Genomic DNA, 21,065 nt, shown 5'->3' on the forward strand with positions numbered 1-21,065 from the left:
TGAAGTCGTCCTTTCAACCCCCCCAAGAGGAGACCCCAGCGTGTCCTGTCCTTCTGATGTGCCCTGTTGGTTCCCCATAACTCGCCCCGTAAAAGTCGAAGCCGTCCATCTCATCCCAGGTGTTTTCTGGTTCCTGCATTTAATCACCTTTTTCCTTTCCTTTGATGGGCTGCCGCATGCTTTGGACGCTTCGCCCCGTTTCCCTTTCAGCTCCTGTCCTCTATTAAACCCCTTCATCTCCCCTCCAGCTACTTGGCTGGCCCACTGCCTCACCTCTCCTGAGCCTAGCCGTGCTACCTGCTGCTCCGCCGCCTCGTGTGCCTTACTAGCATCGCCTCGCCGAGGGACAACTTCGTATCGAATCCCCCGTCTTCAGCCCTTCTTACTCATCCCCAACTCACCACCACTACCAACGACACTTTTCAGCCTGGATCACCACCGCATCAAATTACGCAGCGCCGCGCGGCTAAACCGCTCGCTCACGGCAAGACATTCACACTCAATCGTAAATCTTCTTTTGGATCATCTTAGTTTGGTTGGCTGGTACCAAAGGTACTCACTCACTTTTCTCTCGTCCTGGGCGTCTCCCGTCGCCTCTCGTCATCCCACCGCCCTGCTTGCTTACCACCACCGCCGCATGGCGAACAGGCACCACCAACCTTATGGCCGAACCCAGGTTCGGGCTCTCTGAGGCCATCTCAGAGGAACGCACCGAGCCATTTTCACAGTCCGAGATTGACGCCCGATTCAGGGGCATTCGCGTCGAGGAGCCGGTCCCCGCGACCGACGCTGTGGCCGTCCCGCTGGACGATCTCCAGGTTGAGGACCACCACCACAAGCAGGGCATCCGCATCCTCTTCCGCCCTCTGGCCAAGTTCCCCAGTGCGCGGTCTGTGAGCCCTGGTAGTGACAGTTGCCAGTGGCTCGCTCTCCGCGCCGAAGTTGCCTCCTCGGAGCAGCCAGAGCATAAAGTCCTGGCAGTGACTCAGACATCCAGGGATATCAAGTTCTCCGTCCGTATCCCCGGCGAGACACAGGATGACTCTCCAAGACCCCCTCTGTGGTGCGAATTGTATTACGATCCCGCCAGTGACAAGGTCATCTTCCTGAACAAGTCGGACGTGCCAATTTCTCTCTCCAGCGTGTCTCCGACGCCACTTTCGAGTCCTCCCCTCAGTGCCGCTCACATCATCAATCCGGGGTTGGCCAAGGCTCTTAAGCCTGGAACCTGGCGCATCACTGTCCGAGACATTGACGTTCTCGACTTTCGAGTGTTGGAGAAGCGCCCAGTGACGCTCTACCAACCTCAGCCGCCAAAGGCCCCCGAGGACGTGTCGTCGACGACCAGCTCTGCCCATATCAACTCGAGCGGCAAGCGAGCCTTGACTCCCGAGTATGACGAGAAGAGGGTGAAACGCCGCGTCTCTGATCCGGAGACACCCGGTGACGACGGCGTCATCATGTTCCTCAGGCCCGCCGGGGATCATCTCGTCTTTCCCCTTCCCAACGGCCGTGAGAGCAAGGAGCTCTCGACTGTGAACGGCCACGCTTTGCTAGACGCCGAAAAGGGCGACACGATTGCAGTCCCGGGTGTTTGCGAACTGGACGAGTACCAGCTCACCAAGCGGGAGCCCATCGCATCGACGTCTCTGTCGGCTGTCTACACTGCGACTCATTCCCACGTGCCTGATAACATTGTCACAGTCAAGGTACTCAAGACGCGTGTCGCAAACCCCAACGACAAGCCATTAGTTCACGAGCGGAACGTCATCCGCCAGGCCGACATGTGGCTCCGTGAGTGCAAGAGTCAGGAGGACTTGCAGCACGAGTCCATTGTACGTTACTACGGCGGAGATGCGCGTTTCTTGTCCCTCTACATGGAGCATGTGGACGCCAAGGATCTCACGGCGGCACCACGGTGGAGGAACAAGGCCAACGACGAGTTCTTGGGTGACAGGAATGACGCCGTTAGGATCCTAGGGGATATCGCCAGCGCCCTCAGCTACATCCACGGTCGCAAGCTGGTGCACAACGACATCAAGCCTGCCAACATCCTCTACTCGCCAGAGCGAGGCGCTGTCCTCTGCGACTTTGGCCTGTCGACCCTGGCCGCTAATTCACCGACGACGGGCGGAACACCGTACTACGTCCCTCCGGAGTTCATTGGGCGCAAGCAACGCGGAACGGCCTCTGATGTCTGGGCCCTGGGTGTCACCATGCTCTACGTGTTGCGCAAGATCGCATTCCCCGACTCTCGCGCTCGTCGACAGCACCCGCGACCTCTGTACTGGCAGATCGCCGGCGTCAACAACCCTGCCGTGCCGCACAAGAACTACGGCAATGGTCAGCCCGCCATGTCCCAGATGCGGGACTGGCTTACCGAGATTTTCGAGGCCAGGGAGAACCTCAACTCCAAGGATCGCCTTGAGCGCCTGGTCATGGAGATGCTCTATCCAAACCCGAACCAGCGTATCACCATGGCGAAGGTGTTGCAAGAGCTGGCAACCGAACAGGTTGTCGCCCCTGTCAAGTGAAGTGAAGGGATAAGTCGGATAATTGTTTGAACGATGAACTGTATGCACTTTGCATGTTTTGGATGACCGCTTCTTTTCTTGTTATTAAAGTCGGAGTACATTACTTTTCTCATGGGCCGGCCAGTGTGGTGGGCGGGATTAGCGAGGCCGGAAGGGTAAGTCGTCGTCCTCGCCATGACAGGGGACAACTGCTAATGTCAGACAGACGGATGAAGATACCCAGTCAATGATTACAGGAACTGCACATGTAGGCAGTTTATCATATACGCATAGCGGAGCACTTATTGAGCATGTATTATATAGAACCATAGAAGGTTTCTTTGCAACGCATGATGGTTTATTATGCCTTCATTATATCATCACATCATCTTTTGCACCCTCAGTCCCAATTATAGGCCAATTCCCATGACAAAGGCAGCAGCAAGACCCGCAACAGAGGTCAAAGCCACCATGTTGGCGCCCAGGATACCGGCAGCGTTGTCGTTACCGCTCTCCTTAGAATCAGAGTTGGAAGAGTTTCCCTGGTTGCTTTGCTCCTCCTCCTCGCCAGTCTGCTCCTTGACAGCAAAGTACTCGCTCTCGGAGGTGCAGTTGCTGGGACCCTTGGCATCCTTCTTGAAGCGAATGTCGGCACAGTTGTACAGGGCGCTGCCTGAGTCGCCGACGGTGACGACCTGGATGCTGGCGAAGTCGCCGTCAGACACCTTGACATCCGAGGGCAGCTTAAGCTCCTCGATACAGAGCTGGCCGGGACTGGTGACGTTGAGGAACTGGGGAGTCAGGGAGACATTGAAGTTGGTCGAGTTCTCGCCGAGGCCGAGGTTGACAAAGACATAGGTCCAGGGGTGGTGTAGCTCGAGCTTCAGGGCGCCGCCCTCGAGAGGCCAATCGGTGACGTTCTTCTCATTGTAGTCGACACCGGCGCCTTGGGCGTGTCAGTAGCGATCCTTGTTGCTGGAGTAGGGCAGAGGCCAAGACTTACAAGGGTAGGTCCACTGGCTGTAGCGCTCCTCGTTCTCTTCGGAGAGAGTATCAGCTCGCCAGGCAGGGAAGACCAGACCGAAATGAGCAGACACAGCCTGGACGGTAGCCAGGGCGAGGAGGGACTTGAAGGCCATCATCTTGAAGATGTTGATTCGCAATTGGTCTCGAACAAAGGTAAAGATGATAAGGTCTACCAGAGTGGTCCTGCAAGATGTGGAGAGAGGATAGGGATGCAGCAGATCTTGTCCCAGAGCAGGTGCGTCAGTCGGCTTTATAGATGAGATAAACAGCCACCACCCATTGACCGTTGCAGAACGCAACCGAGCTCTCAAGAGCTGAGCTCCTCCCTGGTTAATTGACTCGCCGGTAGCTTCTGAGAACCAGGCTGTTAACGACCTAGCGTGAGTCAATTTAACAAGGCCAAAGGAGCTCTGGCGCCGCTACTTTCTGCCGTGTCACTGCGGGCCAGATGGCAGAGGCGGTCCGGTGCTTCGTCCGGAGGCTCGGGGGCGGGTGTGAATTTGAGCCAACGGGTGGCCGGGCAAGCTTGAGGTGTATATACCGAGGCGGGAACAAATTCAACTTAAAGCAACTTAGAGCGCATATTCATACTTTCTAGAAGCCTTGTAATGTTAATTCATATCATTTCACTTTATTTCTTTTTTTTTTTTTTTTTTTTTTTTGCATCGTTCTGTTGTCCAACGTTTTTGGAGTTCTCACCTACCTCTCCACTAGGTCAACATCACAGACGGGTGCCAATGCGGGGGTGGGTCCCAGCCCGGTGCAAGCCCGAGCGAGTTTGAGATGATATAAACTTGCTCAAATGGCCGCACTGATCCCTGTTTGGAGACTCGACCGTTCCTTCTGGTATTTTGTGCCGAAATGGATCTTATCTATTTCTTGGCACTTGGCTCACTCGAGGTGAGTGGTGTGAATGGCGACAGATGAGGATCTTGTTGCGAGTTTGGATAATCCAGGGTAGGGGTGGCATTGTGGCATCTCGTCCTTCACCATTCATTGATGGACATGATCCTTTAGTTGAGATGGATTGAGTGAGCCTTGCGTTTTATAGACTCACTGATCATCAATTCATGGCTTGATTCAACTGAATTCTTTGTGTTGAATGATCATGGGAGTAGATATGGGTGGGCTGGCATCTAGTGCACTATTACCACTTTTTGAGAGAATGAGATGTTAGCAAGAATTGCTACGGATAAGTAGCTAACCTTGGTGATGTGTCAATTACCTGGTCATACATGGCAGTTGGTGCCAAACATGCGCTCCCGTGATTATTTCAAGCGTATTGATCGATAACCAACCACACAAGCTCGCTCTTACAAGTTGCGAAAAACAATGCATGTCCGGACTTATTGCTGTACCTGGTTCGGCCTCAGTCTTCGTCAAGACCCTTCCCATTTCTCTATTTCCAGGGTCCTGGTGCAAAGAACTTCTCCACTGAGCTCAAGCGGCGTCGACCTTACTTAGCGCTGTCACCTCAGCACCCGTTGATACCTCGGTTCCATCTTCGCCGAACTAGGCTTGGAGGAATGTCAGAAACACACTTATTTTGAAGCTTAACTGCAAGCTGACTAAGAAATCAACTGCCTGCTCAAAATAATGGCCCTCCGTGGAGTCAAGCGATGGGGGAGGTTGAAATCTCAGTACAACTAATGGGTCATCAAACATGATTAATTGTACAAGTACTAGACTTCAGGTTGCAGCAACATTGATTTCATTCCCCATAAGAAATAAACACCGCCATTCATGGATTTTCGATAGCCGTCTGGTCTGTGTAAGAGAACTGAGTGGTCACGTGCGCCGCTCCGAAGTCGCGGTTGCCTGATAAGGATTTTCCTGCAACGCCCCACTATTTTTTCATCGATAAGCTCCTTCCTTCCAGCATCCATGTTGATGCCTTCATGACCGCCTCTCCAACCTGACTTGTTCTTCTTATTACAGCATTTCAAATATCAAGAACCATGGACCCGGGCCGCAGAGCAATGATCTCGGGACGAAAGTCCCCTACTCGACGAGATGTTACCTCGCCCCGACATGATCCGAGCAATCGCATTACCAAATCCACCAAACCAGCCGCTTCCAAGATCAATCCCAGGTACTTGACCCAAGACGAGCAGTCGCGACAGTTCGTGGCCGACGAGGACAAGTTTGTGTTGAAGCAGTCAAAGAAGAAGGCCGATATTCGAGTTCGAGAGGGCCGTGCAAAGCCCATTGATTACCTGGCGTTCAACTTGAGATACATCGATTCCGACCGCGACGTGTTCGATGACGACGATGCCGATATCGATATTGATGTTCCTGCGCCTGCAGATGTCATCACGTCACTTGATGCAGAGCAGATTGCCGAGCTAGACTCCGACATTGCATCTTACCACGTGCTCGAGACCAATGCAACGAACCGCGAATACTGGAAGTCGCTGCAGACGCTCTGTGCGGACCGCAAGGCCAAGTTGAACCCGCACGGCCATGATCAGAGAGTTGTTAGCAGTGTCTCGGACGACATTGACAAGATTCTCGCCCCGAAGACGCACGACCAGCTGGAGGCTCTCGAGAAGCAGATCAAGGCAAAGCTGCAGTCCAATGAGGACATCGACACAGATTACTGGGAACAGTTGTTGCGAAGCCTCCGGGTTTGGAAAGCCCGTGCCAAATTGGACCAGGTATACGAGACAATCAAGAAGAACCACCTTGACCAGTTGAAGGACCGCGATCCGGCCAAGGCGAATGCAGTTGGCCAGTCGACGTCAGCCACCAATGTCTCGCAACGGCCTGCAGCCTCAATTTCCAAGGACGAGACGTCAAAGCCAACAGCTGTTTCGTCCTTCAGCCACGCGGACAGATCCGTCCCGCCAGGCACCGAACGCTTCTCGCAGGCTGATAACGAGGACTTCTCTCAGGCTACCAAAGCCCTGTATGATCGCGAGGTTGCTCGAGGTGTGGATGAGAACGAGGAGATCTTTACCAGCGAGGAGGCTGTCACCACCACCAAGCCGCAGTGGGCGGACAAGTACAGGCCCCGAAAGCCTCGTTACTTCAACCGGGTGCAAATGGGATACGATTGGAACAAGTATAACCAAACACACTATGACCACGATAACCCACCACCCAAGGTAGTCCAGGGCTACAAGTTCAACATTTTTTACCCGGAGCTCATCGACAAGACAAAGGCACCGACGTTCAAGATTATTCGAGAACATGGCCGAAGACGAGGAGAGTCGTTTGCTGCCGCCGGGGAGGAGGACACGTGCCTCATCCGGTTCATTGCAGGCCCTCCATACGAGGACATCGCGTTTCGCATTGTCGACCGAGAGTGGGATTACAGCGCTAAAAGGGATCGAGGCTTCAAGAGCTCCTTTGATAAGGTATGTCCACTTGACTCCTGCACCACTCTTCACGTGGCAACCCAAAGCTTCTGCATCTCCGCACTGGGCTGTCTCCATACTGTGGCAGGGCCCATTGGACTGCTTTATGCAACCTTGATCCAGCCCGCCACGTTGATGGCAACGTTCAGACGCACGCGTCTGAGCTCACCCCCATTACGTGCCAGGAACCGACAGCAGCTAATTTTGTACATATCACAGGGCATCTTGCAGCTGCACTTCCAGTTCAAGAAGGTATGGTTCTGAAAACGCCGGCCTTGGCCAAACAGATGGATGAAACTAACGTGTCATTTTTAGATCTACTACAGGAAGTAACCTGTGGATCTGGCCTTCTGGGGCCTCTGCCGCCTTGCCACCAGCTCACTCGGCTTCTCACTTAGTTGAAGTAACCTTGGATCATTGACGAGCGAAGGGTGGAGGATATTCGACCGTAACCATCCCATGAACTTGGGGTTCTTGCATTCCGGGAAAGACAGAAATAGTGGTTTTTGAAACGGGAGGGCGATCCCATCGGCTCCGCCACGGCAACATTGTGGTTGTTCATAGCTCCCCCCCATATGTTTCCCTTTCGGCTAATCATGTCTGTTGATTCGCTCTTGTATCACCTTGCTGAGGCCCTCTACATCAGTGGCATCGAAACAGGTATGGAATCACACCTGCCGGTCCTGCATTATGATGGCATCGTCGCTCGCGGAGAAGGTCCAAGCACACATCGGGAGTGGATGGGACTCTTAGCAAGCACCTTGGACTGGCTCAGGGGAGTCAAACTTGGGCGGCCAAGCGTCCTGCAGGTGAAAGCTTCTGGAAGGACCTCGTTCGTATGCGATGACGGGCCGGACATGGGACGGGCAGTGCAGAACCGCGCCCGTCTTTGCGTTTATTTGTTAAGGGGGAGGATCCTACGCGAGGCATCAGCAATCAAAAAGAGGATTGGCGCATCAGCAACAGCAACAACAGCAGCAGCAGGTGCTCGAAGCAAGATGCCCCAAGCCTCAGTTCCCAGTTGGGCACCTGACAGTGAAGTTTCGACATATTGTTGTTCTATGCCTTGGCCTTGAGCATTGGGCCGCCATGCAGTGGTGATTTTATGCTTCAACAAGCTTCTGGCAAATGCTCCGGAGTTCCAGATTGACTCACAACAGGAGAAGCAGTAGCAGCGGGAAGACGGGAGGTCAAACAGGACGGCGACCAGCTGATGAGCTGATTGGCGTGCAGATTGGCATCCCGATTGGTATCGTGGGGATGCAAGGTGCCGTTCGAGACGTCTGGGTCCCGCGATAGCCCCGTTGGCGAGAGCACAAACCGGCTGAGCTACCGTCAAGTGACTTGAGGCCGGTTTGGCAACACGTACCATGGGCCGGTGTGATGCATCTCGGCCGCGATACCACACATCCATGCCAGATGAGCCCGAGACGCTCCGGCAGAGGGGAGAGGGAAGATTTGGCGACGGGTCAAGGGGGAATGCGACACAAGGCCTGGCGGACCGGTCCAACCAGTGTCAGCACATTTCTTCTTGGAGTCTTCTGCTGCAAGGTTGTGCTTCCACCCGTGAGCGACGAACGGATGAGCGAACGAACGTACGAACGAGAGAACGAACGGACCCAAGGTGCCATGCTTGGGGCCTCTTCCCCATCCTGAGGCGTAACCCCCATCAGTAGTAACCCTGGCCTTGTTACTCCACAAGTACTGGAAGTATCTGGCGGCAGTTTGAGACCGGGGTACGGGGGTGCCCGTACATGATGGCGTGCGAGGCCGGAACAGTGCCTATCGAGCCCATCACGATGCTCTTGAAGCGCAGCGAAGCCACCAGAGATGTCTGAGAGTCCGTTTGCGCGCCCTGGGGGGCCATCAGACCTGTACCTGATGGCTGATGGCCGAAGGCCGCACCATAGCACACAAGCACAGGCACACACACACACACAAAGCATGCCAGGATGCTTGCCGTTGTCGTTGGGTTGGCACCCGGAGGGGTGCCTGTGGAGGACGACCCTGGCCGTTTTCCTGGATGCCACGGGCCATTGGCCTTAGCTTGATGGCTCCCTGAGGCTTGGCTTGGCCGTTTTCTTGACTTGGCTCACACCCCCCGGGGCCGCTCTACTTGGATCTTGGGGCCTTTCCATAGCTGCAGCTTCGATCATTGTCAAGGAGTGATCTAGAGCTAAGATTTCTGGATCTGCCAACGGGCAGCTGTCTATCAACGGATCGCCGTCCAAAGTAGGCCCTTCTCCAACAGCCAGCCTTGTTCCTGCTGGTCTTGCTACCCCAAACCAACCGGGAAGAGAGACAAGCGTCCTTCTTTGCTTCCATCGCTATCAAATATCGCTGCTTCCTCTCATATCTACTTCCTTCTCCTCCACCCCCCGACCTTGTCCCATTGTGTCTATTGTAACGCTGCCATCTCCCGTCGTCTACTTTCGTTGTTGATCTTATACTTCTCCCAACTCTCTTCCCTCGTTCTCATCTTCTTTGCTCCGCACAAGAGTCTTGATATCTCCTCGTCCCGAGAACACCATTGACAAATCACCACGAGAACCGATTGTGTTTCCTCCCCTTGACTTCTTTCCAGACCGCCATGGATCCACCGTTCCCTCACGGCGGGCAAGCCTCTAGCTACACGAATCCCCTTCTTGCCGGTCACGGGCAACAATCATCCTGCGTGTCAGAGCTTACCGATATGGGGTCATACTATGCCCTCTCATCGGGTCCTGAGGATCAGTCACCACATCTCTCAGAGGCTGGTTCTCTGCCCACATCATCGACCCTGTCACAACAACCGCAGCAACAGCAACAACACCAGCAACGCTCTTATGCGACTCATATTCCGACTCCCTTCACCTCCATACAATCAGGTCTTCACTACCCGCCTCGAAGCCATCACCAAGCCTGGCCCTCGCCTCCCCCAGGCCCCGATGACTTGGATAACTACTCCTACCACAGTTCGCCGACCTGCGGGAGCGCCCCAACCACTTGCTACAACCCTTCACCAGTCTCACCGAGGACGTGGTCCTCCCCAGACTACCCTCTGCAACAAGCTTCGGAAACACTCCATCAGAACCAGCAAGAGTCTTTCAAGAACCTTCAGATCTGTACCCCAACTTCGACAGAAGGCTTTCCCGTTCGGGGCCCTCAGGTGCTGACGCCTTTCACGGCGAGCATGAGCCAGGGCCTTGAGGGTGAAGTGGACGGTCTTCCAAGAAGCCAGTCGCCCGCAACGATTCCGACATCGTCAGCTGGAGTACTCTCAGGCACCAACTCCCCTCGCGAAGGGTTGTTGGATGCTCCTACCTACATGACGACCAAGGAGGAAGAGTCGCCGGCAGGCGAACCAGAGAACCGTGCGAGCCCAGAGAAGCAGCCGGAGACTAGGGAATCGCAAGGCTCGTCGGCTGTTGGCGCTAAGCCTGAGGAACCCTACGCCCAGCTCATCTACCGGGCCCTGATGGGCGCACCGGGGCACGCCATGACTCTGCAAGAGATCTATCAATGGTTCCGCGACAACACGGACAAGGAGTCCAAGAACGAGAACACGGGCAAGAAGAGCGGTAAGAATGCTGAAGGATGGCAGAACAGCATCCGCCACAACCTGAGCATGAACAAGGTACGTGAAAAGTGAGTTTAGTTGGTTTGGGGGAGCGATTGGTGTTCTCCAGATTTTCTTTCCTGTTTCAGCAAGGCAGTTTGGATTAAACACCACCCACCCACCACACCCCCGGCTCTGCCCTGCCCTGCCCTGTCCTGTTCAGCTGCAGCTACCGGGGTGTATCGTGTTGCACACGGGCCAACGCAGCCGGGGATGATGGATGGATATGGATGAAATCGAGGAGATATCGGAGGAGGCGTTTGGATGTGTCCAAGGCTGAGCTGAGCTGAGCTGACAGTTACACCTTGACAGGCTTTCACGAAAGATCCGCCCAAGAAGGAGCCCGGCTCCGGCCCTAGCATGACAGAATCGACGGCAGGCGGAGACCCCAAGAGATCGACAGAGTGGAGGCTGGTAGACTGGGCCATCCGCGACGGGGTGCAGAGCACAACGAGATACCGCCCTGGCAACTCGGCACGCCGAGCAATGGGGTCCAAGGTGCAGCACCATCCCTACAACCACCATGGCCATGGCCACAGTCACGGATTCCAACAGCACGGTAACCCAATTTCCACAAAAGCCATGTCTGGGAGGAGAGGAGGATGCGCAACGAGCAAGTCGAAATTGCGTGGCCGCCATTACACGCACGAGACGGCCACCATGCCACCAACATCGCATGCCCACCGTATCATGCCACATCCGCATCCGCATCCTCAAGTTCATCCCCATGCTAATCCCCATGCCCATGCCCATGCCATGCGCCGCTCCACCTTCCCGGCCATGTATCACCAGCCGGCCTATGTCTACGACGATCTGATGGTGCCGCGAGTCCAGAGATCGCAGCAGCAGATGCCAATCAAGCAGGAGCAGAACTACAGCCCTATGACACCGACCCCCGAGGCGACTGCACCCAACCCATTCAGCCTGATGGTCCCGGAGCCGAGCTTGATGCCCTCGCAGGCTATCGCTTCCTCCAGCGCCAGCAACAACCACCATGGCACCGCCGGCTACTCTCTGTCCGGGGCCGGGGCCGGCCAAGGCAGCGTGTACGTCGGACCTTCATCAACGGGCGGGTTCCCTCTAGGCATGGCCGACGTCACAGGTGTCTATCAACCCGCAGACGGCCACCACGACGATGTTGGCGGCGGCGGCGGATTCAACGAGCGCCTCTTGGGGATGGGCCCCAACTTAGTTTACAACTGGCACAATAACGGAATCTGAGATGTGCCGCCTTGCAGAGCCTAAGCCGGCAGCCACAAGGTCACATCGGGCACGCCGCTGGCGGCCGATCCGGAGGGGACGACGGACGAGGAAGTGAGAGCGTATCACCTCTTTCTCTGTGTCTGTTGTCTCTGGTGGCTTTCTCTCAGAATTGACGATATCAAAAGCAAAAAAAAAAAAGTGAGGAGGGCGCGAGAGGCGACTGTGAGAAGAGAGGACAAACCCTTCTTTGAAAAAGCAAGTTGGCTTATTACTGTGGTACAAGACTGTCCCACAGAGTCGGGCGCAGTAGGGAAGGATCACGACCAGACGAAACGACAACGAACATTACATTCATCACCACCACCAACAAGCTCTTGGCCGCAGACCCCGGAGGTCATGACGGGCCACGAGTGAGTCCAGAAGGGGACACCACCGCGTACAGACAGCATCAGCATCAGCCCAGCCCAGCCCAGCCCAGCTCAGGGTCATGGGTTGAACCCTGCCAGGCCAGACGGTGCTAGCTTGCTTCAGTACTGCCTACTACTACGTTCTTCGTAGCAGTACAGAGTAGGCTGGCTGAAGAAGCGAAGCATGGCATGGCATGCCTGGGTTCTTGGTGGGGCTGCAGTGAGAGGGCACGACTCAGAGTGGCCTGTGGCGTCGATTCTTGTTGGCTCTATCGACGACCAAATATCAGATTTCCAGATTCCCGGGTCGTGGAGCAATGTCACGGCGTCTTGCTCTTGAGCGACGATTTGCTGCCTCCTCTTGGGTCTGCGACGGCGCAGAAAAAGGGGGGGATAGCAGGGGAAGATCATCTGGGTGTCTGTCTGTCAACCATGACATCTCTCTTTTTTTATTCTTGAATCTTTTTTTGTTGTTGGTTCAAGGCCATACAAGTGGCGTTCACCGGAAAAAAGAGGTTAGCCAAAGATGGCTTGGGATGGGACATTATGTTTTTCTTTCTCTCTTCTTGTTGATCACCATTTTTTTTTTCTTTTCTTTCCGGATTTGGGAGGCCTGGATATCCATCTACAGTATCTGTCTAGACGATGCGCTCCATCTCTTTTTTCCCGCTCCCCGAGGACGACGAGAGCCATCATTTTGTCTGTTTATCGGTTTGGGCGACATCCATCGACATTGGGGGACGTCTCCCCCAAAGCGTGTGTTTTGAGTCTGTTTTGTCTGTTTTGTTCTTCTACTTCTTTTCTTTTCCCCTGTTTTCTTCTATTCTCTTTTAACTTTGCCCTTTTGGTGTGCATGTGTGTTGATTCTTTTTTGTCTTATTGTCTGTTTTTTATCCTCTCCATGAAAACACCTTGTCCACATGACTGCATATGGTATCGACAGAACTGATTCACCTCGCTTTTCCTGCCATATTCCTTCCTATTCTTCTACTTTGCAGCATCAAATACTGGGTACTTGTCTGAATGTCGTCGTCATTTCTATTATCCCTTCTGTGGTCGCTTCTTAGGCAGAGACGGAAGCTTGGCAGAGGGTTGGTCTATAATGGAGGAGAGAGCAACGAGAGAGCACTGGCACCTCGTACATAGCATCATCGGTAGACCTTCTTACGAGAGAAGAATTAAACCAAAACCCACCTGACGCCTCCCAAAATTAGTGCTCGACGATCATCTTGACCGTGTAATTGTTGAAGCTATTATCTTTCTATTGTCGCTGACATTAGCCTCGAAGCTTTGACAACCGCCCATCGAGATGGATTCGTCCAGACTCTGTCGCCAATCGAGCCTTGCCTTTTCCGCATCCTTCCCTCTCTTGTGTGCTCCGACTTCGTAAATACGAGAGAGCTCAGGACAGGCCAGGCCAGGGTTCATGAGGCCATTGTTCGGTTACTCTCCAGCATAATTGGGTTCCTTTCCCTCGGGTCAGATCCTAGAACCAACAGGAAGTCATCCGGTGGCCATCCCTCCCTCTTATCCTCTGCTTTGCCTCTTACCTTGCTGTGTCATCGTTCCTTCTAACGCCCACCTCGTGCCTGATACCTCTCATCGCGCTATCCTCGTTGAGGGAGGAGATAGATCAAGGAGGGGAAAAAGAGAAGCTGCTTGTGTCGCCCTACGCGCACGCAGAGAGACCCAGGTCGAGATCGGCGCATGGAGCAAAAAATGTCCCGGAGGCTTATTTCCAAAAACGGCAAAGCCGACAGAGATAGACTCGGAGGGTTTCTCCTTAGATCCTGTTAGCCTCTCTCCACTCTCCACGGCGAAAGACTTCGTGGTCGGGCAATTAGCTATTAGACTCGACAGGGAAGCTTATCAAGATGAGACGGGAGATGCCCATGGCTCCCGAACATCTCAGCCTCGGCCTGGCGCCGGACGGGCCGTGGACAAAGCTTTGCAAACATGAGTCCTCATCCCTTTGAGCGCGGCCCGTTGTTTGAGCTTCCCATGTCCAGGCACACCGAGTCATCAGACGAGACGAGACGAGACGACACTGTAGACGGCGGCCGTCGTCGACTCTCAAACGCCCTACGTTGTGAATGTGTGTATTATTAGAACCCGTCGTTGGCCTCATGACATTGCAGCCACACGTACGTCCATCCGAGAGATGGGTTGGTGTGCTCTCGCAACGTGGGTTGGCTGAAATGCCGCTGGGCGTTTGCTGAGACAAGAAAGGTTCCGTGGGCTTCCTCGTCAAGCTTCTGTCCCACATGGCTCCGGCTTCTTCAACTTTCTTTTTCTTCAGCAGCCTCGTTGCATTCGGCCATGCCTGGAATTCTCCTCGTCTTCTCTCTCGTTCGGCTGTCGCAAACGGACGAGCAATACAAGTCACACACTCATCCCCAGACCATTCACCATTCCCTATGGCTATGGGTGGTGTGGAGCCTATTCATTGACTGTATCTTGAGTTGTGTTGGTCGCGGGCTCATCTCTCAGGCGCAAGTAGTGGACAGCCAACGGTCCCGGGTACTCGGTCACTGCCGGCCCAATGACATAGGGCAGACGTAACTTGCGAGCACTGGAAAGCATCCATCCATATGGGGGGAGCAACAGGAAAGAAAGGCCTTGATACGGAGAAAAGAGGTGCGCAGCGTACACACCGGGTGTCGGCCATTGGATGGACCGTGTTGTCTCGCTGTGCTCACATAAAGCATAGCACAACGCAGCATAGCATGGCACAGAAGGTCAGCCGACTCAGTTGCCGCCTTCATAACTGGTCGCCTTTGGGACTTTGACAGATAACTGCCCCCAGCGAGGGACGGCCCGGTCATGTTCGTCGCTCTTCGTGGCAGACTAGACGGCGACAACCTGTGCGGCCGACAGACGTTGTGGACTTGCGGGCTTTCGCACAGCAGCAGCTTGCAGCGCTCTGGCCTTGGCGCTTCTTACACAGCTCAGCCCCGAATGGCAGGAGGCTCAAAGAGGCAGGGAAAAGCAAAACGCCTCTGCATGCGGGGTGTATCCTGGTGGTGTGTGAGTGACTTTGACGATATGCTGCACCGTTTACAAGGTGGGTGCTGCCACTAGACAATGTGAACAAGGCAAGGTGTTCTGCACCAACCGTAGCTGACGGCGAACCCTTGGCGCTACAACCGACGTCCATCGATCCGTCCTTCCTTGGGCGCTCCCTGCAGATCAAGGGGATGGGATGAGAAGCCGAGGAAACGTGCAGCACGAGATGATATTGCCCGTTGCCGTGAGGTGGAGGCTGAGGGCGAGAGCCAGTCGCCCCCAATCGCTACCCCAACATGCTGTCATCGGAACTGTGATGGACATCCAGACCGAGCAGGCTGTAGAAGCCTATTTGCTGCCAGTGGGTACTGTACAGTATCTGTGTGCGTGTGTGTGTGCTGGCCGTTTGACGTTTGACTTTTGACGTCTGGCCGTTTCCCTCCTTGCCATCATCCGCCACGGGCCTCCTGTGCTCATCCATCAACGCCTGCAGAACGGCATTGATTGCATCATGCTCTCTCCGTCCCCGGGGCGGGAGCAACGCTGTGTAGCCAAACGCCGCGTTGGCTGCTGCCAGGTCCTGGATCTTGCTTCCCCTTCTCCTCCCAGGCACCAGGTTCGAGGATCAAGCATCAGGCCATCGAGTTCGCATTGCTCGATCCACAGCACAGCACAGCACCGCAGCGCACCGACTGAGTGTGTCCGCGCATATGCGATCGGGAAGCGGGTCGACAAAGAAAATGACCAGACAGACCTCACCCCTGTCCAGAGCAGTAGGGCAGAGGCAGCCCCAGCGTCGCGGATGTAACCTTGGGGGCAGCCATGAGCCCCCGATCTCCTGGATCTTGATTTCAACCTCGATCTTGATCCAAACGCGAGGGGGATGCAGAGTCATCCAGACCCCGTCTGGCCCATGCCTCCACCAACGGGCCTGGAGTCTCGTGGCCAGGGGCAGGGTGGTGATCGCCGCCTTCTGGGGTCCCCATTGGGCCTGCCAGCCTCAGCAGCCCTACATCACCAACAACGTACATGGCAGCCGCTCGAGCCCTGAGCAGCTCGACCTGCATGGCTTCCAATTCGGACGATTCGTGCCCCGCCTTCGGTGTGTTCTCACCTCCTTGATCGTTTGGAGCTGCGATGTGCGAACGACGTGCCGTGGATTGCACCGTCTCTCGACCACCTACGGCAGCAGTGAAAATGACGACTTGCGGCGGACGAACGAGACCCGCAGGAGTTCCCAAGGTCGCATCAAACACTTGTAGCTTGCTGTCCTGGCGTAACCGGGGAACCTGGTCTAATAGAGACAGGTAACGTGCAGCACGGCCCACACCGTCATCTCAACCAGCTTAGCCAGCCCTCTGAGAATCCTCTATCCCTGCCCTACGCCCCAATCCGGAGACTATCGTCCAGTCTTGTTGAGGGAGGGCGAGCATGGGAGGCCGGCTTCCATCATCCGTAGCCCGGTACTTGGTGCGATCCAACAGGCATCAGCAGCCACCCAATCCACTATCGAGATATATCGCGATCTAAACGAATTTGACTAGATCGCGACGACAACCGGGTTTCTGGAAATGCTGATGGAGATCAGCCAACCTGCACCATATCTCATTTGACCACATGTACCCTCTATTGGTTGAGGGGAGATGCGCCACCTTCTCAAACAGATGCTCAGGGTGGATGAGTGATCCACAACCATGCCGCATCAAGTCGACCGTCACGATAGTGTCGTTTCCGCATCCAGCACCGTTGTTGATCCCTTGAATCCGTTGCTGGCTCAAGGTAGCACGAATACCAAGCCCTGGTATTTTAAGCGCCGCTGCACTTGGAGCAGGTCGAAATGAGACGACCAGCTCCATATCACGACCGTCAACAGTGTTCCCAACAGCCAGCAGCATTGGCAGCCTGCCATGGTCCCGGTCCCTCAGATTCACCACCCAAAGCTGCAGTCGAGCTTGCATGGCGACGATCTGACACCGACTGCAACCCTCGCCCTGGTGTAATGTCCATCTTGAGCGAAACCAGCATAAGAAGAGTATCTTCTCCCCTTTCTCGGCAGCCACCTCCATCGCGAAAGCGTTTGATCCGTAGCTTCTTGGAAGGGTGTACACACCTTTCACCCCTGTAATAAAGAGACCCTTGCTGCAGGAGATTTCGCAATAGCACACGCTGACATACCGGTGTACCCACGTTGGTTCCCGCCTTAGGCACTCCTCGACGCGTTCCTTGGCAGCCGCGCTAGTCATTCGGCGTTGGATGAGCCCGTCTTCGAGTACAGCATGCCCCAGGGTACCTGCGGTGACCTCCCTCTCTCCCCTGTTGTACCGCCATGTATAGCGACCAGCTAGCAGGGGCCTTGAAGTCAAGTGCCAGTTCATCCCCCAGAGGCAGAGCATGCAAGGTGGCACCCTTTGACTGCAACACGGCGTTCCCCCGAGAGCGAATCAGCGTCGGGGCATGACCGAGTCGGGCAGTCCTCTAGAACGCAGTGCGTCGGGGGAGTGAGAGGAGTATCTTCGGCAACGCTGCCATCAGGACGCCATCAAAACGCCCGGTAGCCCTGATCGTACGATGTTGCCAACCTGGGCGTCGTGGACGGTATCCTGCGACCAACCGCAGGCCTATCTCAATTTCATGCTTGCTCCGTTTGAAGATGATGCTTCAGTCTGTGATGTGTCCAACTGTAGCTTGCCTGCTCTCAAAAGCCTGCCCGTGGTGGACAAAAAAGCCCTCGATAGCAGGGTTTCCCCTTGCTCTGGGGAAATCCGCCACAACTGATTCGTCGTCTCTTGCAGCATGCCAAAATGTCCAGCTCTCATTGAGGGAAGATCCCGGCTTGTTAGGCGCCGCTGCCGATAGACGCCATGGTAGGTACTCTGGATCATCTGGTGCATCCCGTCTTGCTCCGAATATCTTTACCATGACAAGGCGATGCAACGATATTCAATGAAAATGTTGTCTGATCGAGAGTGATGAGACACCTATGAAGACCGATAAGTCTTTGGGAAGAGGATACATGGATAATCAACTGATGAAGGTGCATGAGCGAACCGAATCATGGATGGTGAGGAGGAGCGCGGTGCACTTGTGCCTGCTCCAGTACATGGGCCCAGTTGAAGATACGACTCATAATAACGTGTGCTTGATAGTGAAGACCATCTCGTAATCCAGTCGCGGTAATTGCGAGTGTGCCTGGTGAATCGAACCTGGTACACACACCCACGAGCCCGACCGAGGCCATTGCCAGCGAGAATGGGGGAGATATACAGATGACACGCATGAAAGTGCGAGGCCGACATGGTGTCACAAATCTGGCCCTGCTCGGCGCGCACAGCATGAACACACGAACTACAGGTAATAACCTTGAGTGCAGAATGAGTCTCTCGTCGGATAGCTGCAGCGGAGTTTCATCTTTTGCGTGTCTGACCCGGAAAAGCTGCCCGACACAGAGATCTTCAGCGGACCAAGATCCGCTTCTTCAAAGCCAAGGCGACAGGAGACGGAGAGACAAGACAAGAACGATAGGTGTAGATTGAAGTTGATATCTCGGGTTGGGCGGAAACGAAGCTCGACCACAACGAAGACTGAGGTTGGTCTAGGCATGGATCCAGAGGCCTCACCTCCGACAATGTTGATGAGGTGAATAGATGACCTTATTCCAGTGGCCCGGAGAACTGTCGCACTGGAATTGACCAACGCCGAGCCAAGCAGCCAGGAGGCTCAGGATGTGCCCCAGAGACGCTCAGCCGCTCCTATGCTTTGCTGCCTTATGATGCGACGATACCCCTGGTGTAGGGTTAGAGGGGACACAGGTACTGATGTGACAATATCAAAGAGTGATGACACTAGAATTTCCGCTTCTTCTTGGCCGGACCAGCTGCCGCCTTCTTCGCCAGCTCCCTCTTGAGTTCCTCTCGTCTGCGGTCAGCCCTCTCTTGTGAAGTCTCTCTTGGTTTTGGTGTATCCTCTTTCGTTGATCGGGCCCGGCCTCTGCCCTCATCTGCAGCTGATGATGACTCCTTCGCATCCCCCTTCTTCTTTCCAATCACACCCAACCTCTTAGGGGGATTCTGGGTGGCCGGCCTGGCAATTTCAGTCACTTCAGGTTCTGTGGGCGGTGATGTCTCTTTGACGGGCTGCTTAGACTTGGCTCCTCCGATGCGCCCAAGGCCACTCTTCTTTGCAACGGGTTTAGGTGGAGGCGAGGGAGAAGGTGCTGGGGGTGGATCATCGTCTGGAAGCGACGCTGTTGCACCGTCGTCTTCTGCCTCCGATGCTGTCTCGGAGTCATCGGCATTTGGGCTTGGTGCTTTCTTCGCTGGCGGAGGTATTTTGGGACTGGGGGATCGGGGCGGAGTTGACTGCTTCTTTCGGCCGAGTGCCCCTAGCCGTCGAGTCGGCCTGGCCTCCTTCCGTGTCTCGGGAGGAACGGGGACGTCTTTGGCCGAAGCGGGAGACTCGGGATCACCCTCGGTGGATGCGTCGTCAGGGACAGGCTTGTCCCTGGATGCCACGGACTTCCTTGCGGCAGCAAGGTGTGGTGGTGTTGACTGGACTTGAAAATCGTCGTCGCCATCATCACCAGCCTCTGGCTCCTTGGGCGGAGGTGTCTTCTCCTTTGCAGGGACGGCCTTTGCCTGTGATGGACGCGTCGCGGAGGAGGCGCCACTGAACTGATGCCACCAGTCATCTAACAGAGGTGATTCGGCAACCTCGATTGTAGGCTCAAACTGCAACCCTCCTCCCCCAAGGACATCTTCTATCAACGACTCTGCGCTGCTTGGGCCATCGTCCGTGTATGCAAGGTCAGACTTCCAGCGGCGACGGTCAAATGGGGCTAGGCCTGGGATTTTGTCTGCGGCGGCAGCTCTGGAGATTCGCTTCTTTCCGGAAAGCGCGTTGAATACATGCTCTAGGCCCGTGCCTACAGCCTCCAGCTTGTCCAGAAGTTTGGTGATGACCACGTCTTTATGACCCAGCGTCCGAATTAACGATTCGACCTCGAGGTTTCTGGTGAGATGGGCTTGGATGAGAGGAAGCACAAGATCTGTAGCGATGGCAGACGATGGCAACTTCTTTAGGTGCATAGGCCATTTGAGCGGCTGTAGCCCGGGAAGTTCACAGGTAATCTGCAATGTGAGACCGCCATCGCCAGCGTCAGATTTGGAAGCTGGTTGAAGGCGGAGATGAGTTTGACCATAGCCTGGCTGTGTCGAGTCGAGTGCAGTATTGAGGCTGTCTAGGAACTTGGCCATGTTGTCCGGGGTGTCACTGGGGTCAATGGTGGTGTTCTCGCTCCAGCCTCTGATGCAGATGGACTTCCTGTCAAGGCTTTCGGTCCAGACGTTGGCCATGTCGGTGATATGAACCGTGTACGCCGATGTGGCGATATCCAGTGAAACCAGGAGGGGAGGTAAATCGGATGACGAGGGGAGCGGCAACGGCCGCCAAGACTTGGTTGGGGACATATCCGCGCCTCGGGGGTGGGAAGAAGCCCCGGACACTAAAAGAGTAGTTCGTGGAGAGTCGACGACTCGGGCAGCAACGTTGCCTTCCGGGGAGATAATGAAAGACGGGGAAAGGAAAGGTGAGTGAGATGAATCCGGTTTGTGTCTGAGTAGTAGGTCGTATAGCGCCGAACGGTTCCTCGGGGAGGAAAGCGCAACGGGTGTGGGTTTTGTCGAGGTGAGGCCTGGGGAACGAGGCACAACAGAAGGTGGTTGATCACCTGAGGCTCGGCGCTTGACTGGCCCAAACGGACTCGGAGAATATCCAAGTCAAGAACGAATACCGACTGGGGTAGCAGCTTCGTTTCAGACAGCTCGATTTGCGAGAACAGTGACACAGAAGAAGTTCTCTTGGGACTAACAAGTGGTGCAGGCCATGTGGAGCGCGGATGCGAGGTCGAGGAAGGCCCCCTTGGGGGTGTTGATAACAGCAGCTCAACCCAACTCGG

The 21,065-nt window shown here is 55.1% G+C and overlaps 4 protein-coding genes and 1 pseudogene across 5 annotated transcripts, besides 1 other annotated feature; 3 read left to right on the forward strand and 2 right to left on the reverse strand.

The window, feature by feature from the left end:
* Nucleotides 1-662: 662 nt before the first annotated feature.
* NCS57_00155700 (Protein kinase domain-containing protein) lies at nucleotides 663-2,534 on the forward strand (the record flags this gene model as incomplete). The annotated part of the gene is made up of 1 exon (XM_053051618.1): nucleotides 663-2,534. One exon carries the CDS (start codon nucleotides 663-665, stop codon nucleotides 2,532-2,534), a length of 1,872 nt encoding a protein of 623 aa, XP_052920133.1.
* Nucleotides 2,535-2,923: 389 nt separating this feature from the next.
* NCS57_00155800 (uncharacterized protein) lies at nucleotides 2,924-3,745 on the reverse strand (the record flags this gene model as incomplete). The annotated part of the gene is made up of 2 exons (XM_053051619.1): nucleotides 3,517-3,745; nucleotides 2,924-3,459 (listed from the first exon to the last, which is right to left on the reverse strand). Exons 1-2 carry the CDS (start codon nucleotides 3,653-3,655, stop codon nucleotides 2,924-2,926), a joined length of 675 nt encoding a protein of 224 aa, XP_052920134.1. The 5' UTR covers nucleotides 3,656-3,745.
* A 1,734-nt stretch (nucleotides 3,746-5,479) lies between these two features.
* Nucleotides 5,480-7,231, forward strand: NCS57_00155900 (annotated as a pseudogene). Its single transcript has 3 exons — nucleotides 5,480-6,898; nucleotides 7,118-7,150; nucleotides 7,214-7,231.
* Nucleotides 5,480-7,231: a sequence feature.
* A 2,257-nt stretch (nucleotides 7,232-9,488) lies between these two features.
* Nucleotides 9,489-11,717, forward strand: NCS57_00156000 (Fork-head domain-containing protein; the record flags this gene model as incomplete). Its single annotated transcript, XM_053051620.1, has 2 exons — nucleotides 9,489-10,514; nucleotides 10,809-11,717. 2 exons carry the CDS (start codon nucleotides 9,489-9,491, stop codon nucleotides 11,715-11,717), a joined length of 1,935 nt encoding a protein of 644 aa, XP_052920135.1.
* A 7,237-nt stretch (nucleotides 11,718-18,954) lies between these two features.
* NCS57_00156100 (XLF domain-containing protein) lies at nucleotides 18,955-20,577 on the reverse strand (the record flags this gene model as incomplete). The annotated part of the gene is made up of 1 exon (XM_053051621.1): nucleotides 18,955-20,577. One exon carries the CDS (start codon nucleotides 20,575-20,577, stop codon nucleotides 18,955-18,957), a length of 1,623 nt encoding a protein of 540 aa, XP_052920136.1.
* Nucleotides 20,578-21,065: the final 488 nt, after the last annotated feature.

Source organism: Fusarium keratoplasticum, chromosome 1, assembly GCF_025433545.1.
Source record: "Fusarium keratoplasticum isolate Fu6.1 chromosome 1, whole genome shotgun sequence".
Classification (NCBI taxonomy): domain Eukaryota; kingdom Fungi; phylum Ascomycota; class Sordariomycetes; order Hypocreales; family Nectriaceae; genus Fusarium; species Fusarium keratoplasticum.